The sequence below is a fragment of the Anthonomus grandis genome, chromosome 20, assembly GCF_022605725.1.
Source record: "Anthonomus grandis grandis chromosome 20, icAntGran1.3, whole genome shotgun sequence".
NCBI lineage: Eukaryota > Metazoa > Arthropoda > Insecta > Coleoptera > Curculionidae > Anthonomus > Anthonomus grandis.
The window spans coordinates 3,584,722-3,599,215 of record NC_065565.1 but is presented as its reverse complement, the minus strand read 5'-3'; the positions used below and the strand labels follow the sequence as shown (position 1 = coordinate 3,599,215).

Genomic DNA, 14,494 nt, shown 5'->3' with positions numbered 1-14,494 from the left:
TAAAATTAGTATCCGTATCATTGGCGTGGATTTCTATACGTGAAAGGGCGTCGGCATTTGTATTTAGTTTACCCTTTTTATAATAAATCGTATAATTATATTCATCTAATTTAATTCGCCAACGTAGTAATTTTGATGAAGGATCCTTTAGTGAGAATAACCATTGTAAAGGTTTATGATCCGTAATTATGTTGAATTTTCGTCCGTAGAGACAAGGCCTAAAGTACTTCGTAGCCCAGACAATACAAAGAAGTTCTTTTTCTATGGTTGAATAATTGACCTCACTATCATTTAAAGTACGTGATGCATATGCGATGGTAGGTCATTACCAATTGGTCCTTGAGAAAGCACAGCACCTAGTGCTATATTGCTTGCGTCCGTTGTTAAATTAAAGGGTTTGTTAAAATTTGGATATTGTAAAATAGGGTCGTTCATTAAAAGATTTTTACAGGTTTCAAAGCAATTTATAAATTCAGCGTTATGTTCTATAGTGGCTCCTTTTTTTAAACATTTGGTTAGAGGTTTAGTCAATTTAGCGAAATTATCAATGAATTTCCTGTAATAGCCTAATAATCCTAAAAATCCCTTAATTTGCTTAGTAGTTTTTGGAATAGGATAATTTTTAATGGCTTTAATTTTTTCGGGGTTTGGTTTGACACCTTAAGGGGTAACAATATGTCCTAAATATCCTACTTCTTTTTTTAAAAAATCGGTTTTATCTAGCTGTAATTTGAAATTGGTTTCACGAAGACGTTGGAAAACGGCGCGTAATTTATCCATGTGTTCTTGTAAGGAGGTAGAGTAGACAATTATATCATCAAGGTAAACGGCACACTTTTCGTTTTGCATTCCACGAAAGACATTGTCCATTGCGCGTTGGAAGGTCGCGGGGGCATTTTTCAGGCCAAAAGGCATACGCAGAAATTCGTAGTGCCCATTCTCACAACTGAAAGCAGTTTTCGGAATGTCCTTTTCGTTCATTGGAATTTGGTGGACACCACTCGCTAGATCGAGGGTTGAAAAATATTGACATTTACCTAGCTTATCGAGAAGATCTGTTATATTGGGTAGAGGATACCGCATATCGATGGTGATTTCATTCAGTTTTCTGAAGTCTATTACGCATCTCCATTTTTGTTTTCCGCTAGAGTCAATTTTTTTTGGTACTACCGAAATTGGCGAGGACCATGGGGATACACTGGGTCTTATAATATTTTGCTCCAACATCTTTTTTATTTGACGCTCAACTTCTTGTTTGTGAATAAAGGGATATCTGTATGTTTTCGAATAAATGGGTGTTTCAACTGTGGTTTTAATTTCGTGTTTTACCTGACTTGTGAACGTAAGAGGAGTATTTACATCAAAAAATATCAGAGTATTCTTTACATAATTTTTTGATTCATATGATCTGTTCTGATTAGTTTTTCCGGTTTAAAATTAGGAGATATATTGGTAAAATTATCGATTAAGTTAAAATCAATGGATTCTAATTCTTTTCTTTCAAAGGGTTCAACTTTTATGGGTTCGGAAAAATCTAATAGAATTTGATCAGTAGAGCTATTTAAGATAGTGGTGAGGGCTATGCCAGAGACTTTCTGTGATTTCACAATTTCCTATTTTTTGATATGGAATAATGATTTCACCATTTTTGATTGAAGTTTTAATTTTTATAACTTGTTCGCATCGGGGTTCTACACTTATTTGATTTAGGTTTCGTTTTGTGTTTTGGAAAAGTAATTTTATTTCAGCATAAGGAGTACGTAAGTAACCATTGCCAAAATCTAAATTTGTTTTTAAAATTTCAAGATTATCTACTCCTATAAGACCATCAAAAATGTCATGGAATTTAAATAAAAAGAATTTTAATTGTAAAGGTTCGGGTAAGTTAAAAATTCTGGATGTTGGTATAAGAGTACTAAATTTATGAGCTGACATTTATTTTCCACGAGATACAATAAACGGGTCTTCTATTATATCCTTTTTGTAAAATTTGTTTGCGAAGTTAGGGTTAATGAAAGATCGAGATGAACCGCTATCAATTAAAAATTTTAAATTATGTTCTGGAAATATAATGTAGGGTAGTTTACTGGTAGTAATTAAATTGAAGCTTATTATAGGAGCTACTAAGGATTGGTCTCCTCTGGAGGCTGTTTTGTAAAATTTTCTAAAGTTTCGGGTTGATCGTCATATGCTTCATACTGAAATTGGGAATTATTTTGATGAACCTCATCATCAAAAGTTGTGGGTTCTTTTGAATCGCAATAATAATTATCATCATAATCATCATAATATTGATTAGTCTCAGTATTATATAATTCTTCTGATACAAAATTACGAGGACCTGAGGGCACAAAGTGATTTTGTCTAGTTTGGAAGTTTCGTTGTGATTGATTAGGGTTATAAGTTTGCATAGATTGATTATTTCTAGAATTATGGGACAATTGTCTAGAAGTTATGCTCATAGGCGTCGGTCGAGGAAGATCTTTTTCTCTCATTTGATTTGGCCTAATAACGTTTCGATTTTGGAGTTTGTTGGCAGAGGACGTTGAGGTAAAATTCTAGGGCATATAGGAACTGGTTGAGATGGAAAAACATTTTGTCTCATGAATAGATCATGGGGTGTACTTGAGTTAAAATTATGATTATTTAAATTTGGTTGGATGTAATTGGGTTGTTGTATAGATTTATTAAAACTTTGATTATACTGAGTTATTAATTTTATTATTATTCTGAAAGTATAAACTATTGTTTTCTTGATTTACAAATTGAGAAGCTTCGGCTAGGGTTCTTCGGCCCTAAAGGCTAAAGGAGTACATTGTACGTTTTAAATTTTTAGCAACATCTGTAATTTCATGACTATCAATATATGAACAAAGTAAATTCAATAAATGCAGTACCTTATCATAAAACTGATTGGGATTTTCATTTGAATTTTGCCTAAGCATAACAAGGTCGCGATTGAGGCAAGCCTCACCTCTTTGATCAGCAAAATTTCTTTCAAGAGTTAGTTTAAGATCATTCCAAGTACTTACATTTTGAATATTTACCACAATTTTAGCATTTCCAATTAATTTACCTATTAAGCAATTAAGTAAATAAACATTTTCAAATTTATTAGGATCCGTTTGATCATAAAAGTGCTTAATTAAAGTTTCACAGTTTACGAGATATCGGTTAAGATCATTAATTCGGGACACAATTTAAATATTCCGGTTTAAAAGTGGGCATCCTAGTATTTAAATGTAAATTTTCTAAATTTAAATTATTATCTAATGGTGAGTCAACTGAAGAGATTTTAAGATTATTCAATATAATGCATAATTCATTTATATTGGACATTAACTTAATGAGCTGTACTTACATAAAGGCGATGATCATTTCTATAAGGTACAGTCTAATATTCTGTCTCCTTGCGTAATTAGATGATTTGTATCTAATTACCGATGAATCTCCAATAGTGGTCTTCTTGTTTCAGCAATTTCCGATAAATTCACTGCAGATACCTCCACCGAACTTTCATCAAGTTTCGTATAGTCCGATTAATCGTTAAAACGAACGTTCGATAAACTACCGATCTAACTCCGGACTATCCTACCGACTGCGCCATTTAACTATCTTAACAACCAAAATGCCTTTTTAAAAAATATTATTTTATTTGAAAATTAATTAATACAAATTACATGCTAATTGTCTTAGCGACTTCAATTGACTAACTCGATAATATACAATGAAACAGTTTTGTTGTAATAAAATGCAGGGTCAGCAGCTAGTGGCTTCCGTGGTTGTACAGGGTGGCTCGTCACATAACTAGTGTCGAGTTTAAATTTTAGACATGTAAATACCGTGTAAATTTTTTTAAGGAATTTTCTCCTATTTGTAAACAGAATCCTATATAATATACGTATATTCTCACCTATATTTCTCTTTAAGAGCATTTTTCTTTCAGGTAATTATTTTCTGCAAAAAAAACGTTTTTTATTAACCCTACCCTTGCCCTCCCACCCACCCCACACAACTTACCAGTAAAAAATTGTTTTTCAAAAATCCTTGTTTTCCAAAATAATACGCATGAATAACAGCTGGTTTTGTCGTTAATATCCAATCTAATAACCTAGTATGTTTAATTAAATTTTGTATAATTATATATATGTATATTAATAAATATTTAATACAAAAACAGTGCTATTAAATTGGTTACTATAAACGAAAAACAGTGATTTTTCAAAAGAATTTTTATTATGTTGGGCGCCAAGGTTCCACCCTATATTTAATATTCCAGGATTAACCACAAAAAAATTGAATATTCCTACATAAATACAGTTCACATCGGATTTTTGTTAAAAAAAAAGTAGTTTATAGGTAGTTACAGCCCATGATGAGTGAGTATTATCCAACTGCCTGGGCGAAATTTAAAAATTTATATCCAGGTACTTGAGGCCACTTTAAATTTTTTCAGGCAGTTAAATATGACATGACACTTAGTCATATATACCTTGAATTAATATAAATGATATTCAAGATATTGCATTGTTAAAGTGACACCTGTGCCGAAGCTTGCCGTATATTTGAAGTGTTTTGTGTAGTGTAAATGCTTTTATTAGGGCACGTGAATATGCTACAAAATATTCTAAATGAAGGCATTACAGCAGAAAAGTGTTACGACGACTGACAATACGTCTAAGGACAACAGAAAGTGTTCAACCCCTTTATATTCCAACTAGAAGACGTCTAGAAGACGATGTTGAACGTTCGTACATATGTTGAAGCTGTAACGTATTTAAGCTTGAGAGAAATTTCGCTTTATATAGAAATTGGTCTTTTGAAAGAATTTAAACTTCATCGATATCATGTATGCTGGCACCAAGCTCTATCAAAATGATTATGATGAATGACTCGACCATTGGTATTGAAGAAACACACATGTTGGGCGCCAAAGTTCCACCCAATTTTGTCAAATTGAAATTTTTGCTAGAAAAGGAATATACTTATCACATATTTATTATTGCAGGATTTGTCCTGAAATATAAAGTCAAAAAATTTGCTTAATCGATAGTAACTATGTAAAAACAGTACTTTTTTTAGTAAAATAAGAATGTGAAATAGGGATGAGGAAAGAGAGTTTATCGCCTGTAGGTTAAATGATTAAAAATTGAATATTCTTTTCTCATGTTATTTAGGATATTCATGGAATATGGTATATTGCAGATAGTCACATGTTGGGCGCCAAAGTTTCACTTAATTTTGTCAAAATTTTGTTTTGTTAATTTTTTTGCTAGAAAAGAATATATCATATACAGTCCAAATATTTGCTTAATCTATACTAGGTTTAATTATGTAACAAATTACTTTTCTTCAATAAAATAGGTTTATAGGTTTGATATTGAAAATTGAATATTATTTCCTCAGCATATTTCAGATAAACGTGGAATATAGTTTATTGCAAATACTTACATGTTGGGCGCCAAAGTACCACCCACTTTTGTCAAATGTTATGTAAAAAAAGTATCGATATAGAAACTATAGATTTTTTATTACCTATAACTTTCTTAAAAACCATTTTTTTCTCAGGCAACTATTTTCTGCAAAAAAAAAACGTTTTTTATTAACCCTACCCTTGCCCCCCCACCCACCCCACACAACTTACCAGTAAAAAATTGTTTTCAATAATTGTTGTTTTCCAAAATAATACGCATGAATAACAGCTGATTTCGTCGTTAATATCAAATGAAATAACCTAGTTTGTTTATTGAAATTTTGTATAGTTATATATATGTATATTAATAAATATTTAATTCAAAAACAGTGCTATTGCATTGGATTGTATAAACGAAAAACAGTGATTTTTCAAAAGAATTTCTGACTGGGCAAATGTTTGGGGTGGGTGGGGGGTTAAGGGTTGTTCTAATAAACAACAATATTTTGGCAAAAAATATTTATGCGATATTTAATTTAATAACATTATTTATTTAAGTTTGATATAATTTTATATATAAATATTTGGTATAGAAACAGTGTTATTAGATTGGATAAAATGGACAAAAAACAGTGATTTTTTCAGGAGAATTTCATCAAATAGTTGAGGTGTAGTAATCGAGTTTAAAAACTAGATATGTAAATCGCGTATCAATTTATTATATTTAATTATTTATAAAATAATATAAATTCCAAGTAAAATGGTATTTAGGATAGTGTGCATGTTTTGTATGCATCATAAAATTAGATATTTAGGTGAACTAGAGAAAAGTGGGTGACTGTAAGTCGATGATGGTTGTATATTTAATTGAATATACCAGCTTAAAGGAACTCCACGTTCATTACTTTTTTTCTTTAATATATAATACTGGTATTTAATGTATCCAATACTCTCGGAGAGAGGGTTTATCGCCTAGTTTCCCAGTTTCAAAATCGAAAATTGAATATTTTTTTTATGTTGTTTGGGATTTTTGCAAACTGTGGTCCTTTGAAGATAGTCACATGTTGGGCGCCAAAATTCCACCCATTTTTGTCAAATTCAAATTTTCGGCTAGAAAAGGAATATATTTATAACATATTTATTATTTTAGGATATGGCCTGAAATATAAATTCCAAAAATTTAGTCAAGTGTATAGTACATTTAACTATATGTACTATGTAAAAAATTACTTTTTAAGAAAATAAGGAAGTTCAATAGAGGTGCGGAAAAAGGGATTTTTATCTGTATTATTAATAATAATAATTATAATTTTTGTATCATGTATAATCTTCTTAAAACGCATTTTTCTTCAATTATTTTCTGCAAAAAAAAAGTTTTTCATAAACCCTACCCTTGCCCCCCACCCACCCCACACAACTTACCAGTAAGAAATTTTTTTCAAAAATCCTTGTTTTCCAAAATAATACGCATGAATAACAGCTGATTTCGTCGTTAATATCCAATCAAATAACATAGTTTGTTTATTTAAATTTGATATAATTATATATACGTATATTAATAAATATTTAATACAAAAACAGTGCTATTGGATTGGATATTATGGACGAAATAGTGATTTTTCAAAAGGATTTCTTACTAAGCAAATATTTGGGGTGGGTGGGGGGTTAAGGGTTGTGTTCATAAAAAACGATGTTTTTGCAGAAAATATATATGCAATTTTTAATTTAATAGCACTGTTTATTTAAATTTTATATAATTTTATATATAAATATTTAGTATAAAAACAGCGTTATTAAATTGGATATTACGGACGAAAAACAGTGATTTTTCAGAAGAATTTCATTAAATATTTGAGATGTAGTAAAAATGTCTAGAATCAAAAAAAAACTGATATTTTTCAGAACCCAATAAATTATCCTTAAAAAAATGAGAAATAAAATGGAGTTTTTTCAAGTTTTACTCGAAAACGTTAAGGTTAAGTAAGAGTATAGTATAGATTTTTATTATCACGTATAATTTTCTTACAGAGCATTTTTTCTCAGACAATTATTTTCTGCAAAAAACTGTTTTTCCTTAATTCTACCCTTAGCCCCCCACCCACCCCACACAACTTACCAGTAAGAAATTGTTTTAAAAAATCATTGTTTTACAAAATAATATGCAAGAATAACAGCTGGTTTCGTTCGTATTAATATATAATCTAATAACACAGTGTGTTTCATTTAAATCTAATATAATTATACATATGTATATTAAGAAATATTTAATACAAAATCAGTGCTATTAGATTGGATATTATGGATGAAAAACAGTGATTTTCAAAAGAATTTCTTACTAGGCAAATGTTTGGGATGGGTGGGGGGTTAAGGGTTGTGTTGATGAAAAACAATGTTTTTGCATGAAATATTTATTTAATAGCACTGTTGATTTAAATTTTATATATAAATATTTAGTATAAAAACAGCGTTAATAAATTGGATAATAGGGACGAAAAACAGTGATTTTTTCAGGAGAATTTATTCCAATATTTGAGGTGTAGTAATAGAATTAAAAAACTAGATACATAAATCCCCAATTTTTGTCAATTTTTTTTTAAATTAAGGGCTTACATAAGCTACGTAAATTACTTTTGACAGATTTTTAATATTGAGTTCGTGATCACGTGACCAATATAACTTTGTCCCTATTGGTTAGAACTCATTGAAGTTATGTATTTGAGATTTAGGCAATTTATAAAAAATGATTTATTTCTGAATACAGCTTTCGTTTGAAGGTTATTTCTGCAAATCTTTTTTACTACGTACGACTATATAGTCGCTTTAAGTGAGGCGCTTAAGTGAGGCACATTATAGTTCTTTCAAGCTTCATACCCCAAGGACATATCCTCTCTTTTCTTTGCATATAAACTTGGACTAGTCAGACCTGATAATTTGAACTACATCTGATAATTAGTAGTTTTTTAAAAAATTCCTTTAAAGCTGTTTACTTACAAGACCTATAGGTTCCAAACTGAGTCATATCTATGACTCTGACGTAATAATACCTGTAATAATTTCACATGTCTATTTATACTATTAATATGATTAGTCGCCATTATTCTTATGGTATATGCGTATAAGCGGTTGTTTCAAAAAAGTATGTTGGCAATTAAAAAAATTATAAATTAGAATAAAATACCAAAATTAAAAATTATTTACAAAGAGATTCTTTAAAAAAAAAGGTATCTATTATTATTTTTTATATATCATATCCGACAATTCAACAATTATTAAAAGCCTCATAGGATTTTTTTATTTTATTTCAGTCCTGCCACTTATTAACAATAAGCAGACATAATTACAAAATAAAAAAAAACATACAATTGTCCTAAAAGCTCGTTTATGAACAATCAGGGCTTTCCCTGTGCAAAAAAAACGCCCATCTTTCTTTAAACGTCAACCGTCATCATACATCATACATCTTCGCAAATACGGGACTTCACAGCAGGTTTAATAATATAAAAGACGCTCAAACTATGGTTCAATATATCAGTCAATAATTATTATTGAAACCTCCGAGAAGCAACAACCTCGATTATAAAAAACTATTTAACATGAGGTTCTTTACAGTATTTTTGTTTGTTCTTATCGCCACATCTGCAATGTTTGGTACAACAGAAGCTGGATGGTTAAAGAAACAACTTAAAAGAGCTGTGAGTATGTCATACAAATATTAATATAGTCTTATAATAATGTTTATGAAATTAAATTAATGCTATATAACGTATACTATTTATATACGCTTTTATATAAAATATTTATTGTCAGTTTTTACCTATTTATGGTAACGCTCTTTTAGTAAAGAAAGATAAATATATTTGCACTAAAGCCATGCAAACTTATTAGTTAAAAATTGTACACTAATGATATTTTTATTACGTTTTAGGAAAAGGGAGTGAGAAGGGTACGAGATAGAGCGAGAGAAAATTTAGATGTCATCGCTGGATATACGGGAGTTGCTGCCCAGGCCGGTCTACTTCCTGGAAGATAAAAATTTTGTAAAAAAAAATAAAAATTACTGATTTACTCACTTGTTATATGCAGGGTGTCCTTTGTTAAGTTAAATTCTGAAAAGATATTAAATGAATCTCAATAGTCGATGCGAATTTATTAATTATTTTAATAGGGTCAGGTACATATTTTGATTTTTTTTATAGATAGAAACAAAACGAGAATGGCTCAAGAGGAAAGAAAGTTACACTATTGACCGCTTAATTTAAAAAACAATTAAATTGTCAAAAAAGCGGTGGCGTACCATAATTTTACTTATAAGTATCAAACCCCCTGAAACACCGCTGGAATTAATAAATTTATTTTATTTCCACCAAAGGAGGGCCTTTATGACGACAAATAAGCCTACTAAATGTTATTTAAATCGGCTGAAAGTATTTTGAATAATAATTGATAAAAAACCGATTTAATTAAAAAACTTTTACATTCTGTATCTAGAAAACGGAGCAAGTTAGGACATACGCTTATATGAGGAAAAGTTCTTATTTTTGGCTGGTAAACTCGATTACTAGACCTTAAATTTGATGGTTGTATGATGATTCTTCTGAAAAATCACTGTTTCTCGTCCTTAATATCCAATCTAAAGTCCAGTAAAATTTTTTTTGGAAAAATCACCATTTTTCGTCCATAATACTCAATCTAATAGCACTGTTTTCATATTAAATAATTATTAATATACACATACAGGGTGTCCCAAAAGTATGGGCGCTAGAAAAAATCTTTAAGTACAAAAGTTTTGGGGAATCAATCGATGCATTTGATGGTGACCTTAAACTTGACCTTCAGCTTGACCTTTAAGGTTATTTAAAGGTCAAAGCGATTTTTTCAAATGGGAATCCCCATTTTTGACACCGGATTTTGAAAGAGCGGAAAATTTTACGTCCGGGTATGTGTTGAGGTATGAGGTTGAAGTAATCCCGAGAGGTCAAATAATGACTTCTTAAAAATCTCGCGAGTTTAGTGGTAAAAGAAAAGAAATAAAGGTCATACCCTAGGTAAGTCTTAACGACGAACCCAACGGTGACCTTGGATTTGACGTTGAACCACTGTTTTTCGTCCATATTATTCGATCTAATAGCATTGTTTTTGCATTAAATATTTAATGATATACATATACATAATTATATTAAATTTAAATAAACAAACTGTGTTATTAGATTGGATATTAACGACGAAACCAGCTGTTATTCGCGTGTATAATTTTGGAAAACAATGATTTTTGAAAACAATTTCTTACTGGTAAGTTATGTGGGGTGGGTGGGGGGGCCAGGGTAGGATTAATGAAAAACGTTATTTTTGCAGAAAATAATAACCTGAGAGAAAAATGCTTTTTTTATAGGTGATAAAAAAATCTTTAGATTTTATATCTATTCTTTTCTCACCTAGCCTTCAGGTTTATTATTAACATGTGATAAACCTACTTGTTAATCGTGAAAACGATAAACATAATATTAGATTCCTCAACGTATATCATGCGGACCTTTTATCTGATATTAGTAAATCAAGTTCAACCGAAAATGTAAACCAAAAATAAACGTTTATTTAACTGTCATGTGTTGCTTGGGTGTATAACTAGCCTTTGTGCCATACCTTGTTCTGCCATTAATGTTTCCTTCTGGCTTTCGATAATCCCATGTACCGCATTTGTATTTAAATATGCAAAAATAACGAAATTATAAACCCAATACGGCTCATCCACGTTTCAGCAATCATCCAAATACTCGTTCGACGATCTTTGCTCACAGTTTCATTGAATTTAGTTACTATTTACGAAATTGCAAGAAGAAGTAAATTTTCTTGTACGGTATTCATCTTCGACACACTATCGACCTTCAGAAAGCCGTTGATACCTTTCGAAAACATGATTTTAATATCGGGAATTCTCATCTAATTACCAGAACCTATAGCACTGAGTTGGAATTTTTTTTAAATTCAACAAGACATTTCACATTGATCGTTCGCTTCTAACCTGTATAGAAGAAATACTAATGCAGCTAGCAAAACATTCTTTATTACTGGAATTGTAAACACTTCGACCTATCCAACACTGCACCTCTTTCCCTCCTACCAATCTAGGCTACCTAAATGCGCAGTCGCGCAGTCTCGTGACCTTGTGTGTAACAAATGACATCATCACGAAATCACAGTTTGATCATCACAGCATTGAGTAAATATGGTCTTTCTGTAGTAGATCTTCGCATCATTTTAAGATGACTGCTAGTCATAAGAGACGTATTTTACAGAGTTATTAACTATTTTGGTAGTGTATAGAAATATCCTCCTGGTTAAAATATAACTAGGGTTTCATTGCGTTAACACGACACTGAGTATCTCAAGAAAGGCCTTGTATGAGAGATCAGAAAGTGGTGTCAACCACCTTGTTTGGACTGATAGATGACGACGATATCTGTTTATTCAAAAGAATTTGCTGTTTAACCAGAACAATTACACCCTATAGGGGAAAAGTTAGAAACACATCAATCATAAGTGGGAAGAGAGCAGGTAGTTTACGACTGAACTATATTTAATAAGTTCTTGGGTAATGTATATATTACGGGTAAAGTTAGAATAACGGTTAAACTTAGGTTTACCCGGATAAACTGCACAATACCCAGAAAACATGCGTAAAGTCCGAAATTATATTGAAATTACACATATTTCGGATTTTACCCGGGTAAACCGCGTTCTATCCGCTTTTGCGTGGGTAAAGTTGGATGTAGGAATTATTATTCACCACGTTCAGTTCAGTTCTAAAATGGCAACCGAAGAGAGTGGACGTGCGCGTTTAGCACAGCGTTCTTATGAAGTTTTTAACGAGTTGGTGTCTACGAATGAACAATACCAAGAAATGTTAGAATCAGTCAAGTTGGCAAAAAACTCTATAACTAAGACTACGCTACAATATCGGCAGTTAAAGAGGTTTGACATATGTTCTGTTAGAGGTGTTGAAAAGCTTATTACTCGTGTATCGTCAGGTGAATCTACCATTAAATATTACGTTACAAACGACGAAATGTTTGACATTTTGCATGGTGCACATTTAGCTATAGCATGGCGGTAAGCACCGTATGGAAAGCGAATGTAAAAAAAAGTACAAGAATATAACTCAAGATGTTATTAAGCTATATCTGCGTTTGTTTGAAGGGTGCCAAAAGAAACTGAAATCTGCCAAAAAAGGACTTGTGGTTAAACCAATGGTTTTTTCGGAGATGAACAGCCGTTGTCAAGTGGATCTAATTGACATGCAATCCCATCCGGATAGAGAATACAAATTTATTATGGTGTATCAGGACCACTTAACTAAGTTTGTGCAAATACGTCCATTAACGTCAAAAAGGGCTGAGGAAGTAGCTAAGAGCCTGGTAGACATATTTTGTATTTTCGGCGCCCCATCTATACTACAATCGGACAACGGCTGGGAGTTCGCCAACCATGTCATTGAAGAGTTATGTACAATATGGAGTGGCCTTAAAATAGTCCATGGGAAACCACGTCACAGTCAGTCACAAGGTAGCGTGGAAAGAGCAAATCAATCAATATACAGAACATGCTTATGACGTGGATGGACCATGAAAACTGCACGCGATGGTCAGAAGGTCTAAGATTTGTTCAGTTAATGAAAAATAGGGCATACCATGATGGGATAAAACAAGCTCCTTATACCGCCATGTTTGGGCATGATATTAAAGTCGGCTTATCCACATCAGCTTTTCCAAAAGAAGCTATTGAAAATCTACGAACCGAAGAAGAGCTCGAGAAAGTGGTAAGGGAATTTGGTTTAGGTAAACAGCCTCAACAAGAAATAAATATAAACCAGTCTATGGATAGTGAGCCAGAACCAGACAATTTGCAAGAGGATATTACTGAACATATGGAAAATGGCAACAATAATTATCGAGAAAACCCTAGTAATACAGAAACTTCAGAAAATCAGAGCAAGTGTGTAGAGTGTGAAAATTGAAATACATCAGGGAATATAAGGTGTGAACTTTGCTTGTACCAAAGGAATATACAGTCAAACAGACTAGACGCAAAAAGAAATTTAGAAAATCAAGCAAAGAAGATGAAAGCTTTATCTAATTCAAAGTTTCCCCTATGTTCTGTTGGAGATACCGTGAGAGTAAAAATTCCGAGGAAGGGGTGATTTTAGAAACTCTCATGACAGTTATCGAGAAAACTGACGATGATTTGTATAAGCTAGCGAACAAGAGGGGAACTATCGAAGAAATGTTTTCCAGGAACCAATTTTCTGTGTGCAGTGAGAAGCTTATTGAGATGGAAAATGTATCACCGGAAAAGAAAATTTAAGACAACTTGCAAACGAACAGTCACTTTCAGAAGGTCAAGGTTATAAACGATGCAACTGTAAAACTAAATGCATGACCAATAAATGTAAATGTAAAGCTATTGGAAATCTTTGTAACTCGCAATGTCACAGCAGCTTGTCTTGTTTGAACAAATAGATTATGTTAACTTTTACTTTGTTAGGATACAGTTTTAGTGTAACCTTTGATTTGTAAAATCTGTTTTTTTAATTAAATAAATTTCTCCTAATATTTATGGCGTTATTTTTTAACATTAACCACGCCAAGGCGGATAGAACGCGGTTTACCCGGGTAAAGCCCGAAACGTGTACAATTTTATTAATATTTTGGACTTTACCCATGTTTTCTGGATATTAAGCAGAACCGTAATTCTAACTTTACCCGTAACACATTATATACTCTTCTACTCATCACTGAAAACGTCTTACATGTACTTAAAGTAATTATATTTTTATCGTATTTTGTGTGCTGCTCTATCTTTTTATTGTTGTATATCAGTGTTCGTATAGCATGTTATTATTGTAATACGCAGGCACATCCCGCCAAACCGCAGATGCTATAAGTTTATGTATTTATTTATTCTATGTATGGTATGTAAAAATCTAAGCATATTATATTAAAAAATATAAGATAAAGTTAAAAAAATAATGAACCCGTTGATTTTTTTATTGTTGAAGACAATGGTTAGAGCCACTAGTTGTTATGT

At 31.6% G+C, this 14,494-nt stretch overlaps 1 protein-coding gene across 1 annotated transcript; it reads left to right on the top strand.

The window, feature by feature from the left end:
• Nucleotides 1-12,218: 12,218 nt before the first annotated feature.
• On the top strand, nucleotides 12,219-13,771 carry LOC126747947 (KRAB-A domain-containing protein 2-like). Its single transcript, XM_050456926.1, has 4 exons — nucleotides 12,219-12,438; nucleotides 12,608-12,973; nucleotides 13,060-13,402; nucleotides 13,573-13,771. The coding sequence occupies exons 1-4, from the start codon at nucleotides 12,219-12,221 to the stop codon at nucleotides 13,769-13,771; spliced, it is 1,128 nt and encodes a 375-aa protein (XP_050312883.1).
• Nucleotides 13,772-14,494: the final 723 nt, after the last annotated feature.

Excerpts from the sequence above, each read along its gene's own strand:
- LOC126747947 (XM_050456926.1), top strand. The coding sequence starts at position 12,219 with ATGGCAACCGAAGAGAGTGGACGTGCGCGTTTAGCACAGCGTTCTTAT. Across the intron at positions 12,974-13,059 it reads ACGTCACAGTCAGTCACAAG|GTCTAAGATTTGTTCAGTTA; the intron begins GTAGCGTGGAAA and ends GATGGTCAGAAG. Across the intron at positions 13,403-13,572 it reads ACTTCAGAAAATCAGAGCAA|ATACCGTGAGAGTAAAAATT; the intron begins GTGTGTAGAGTG and ends GTTCTGTTGGAG.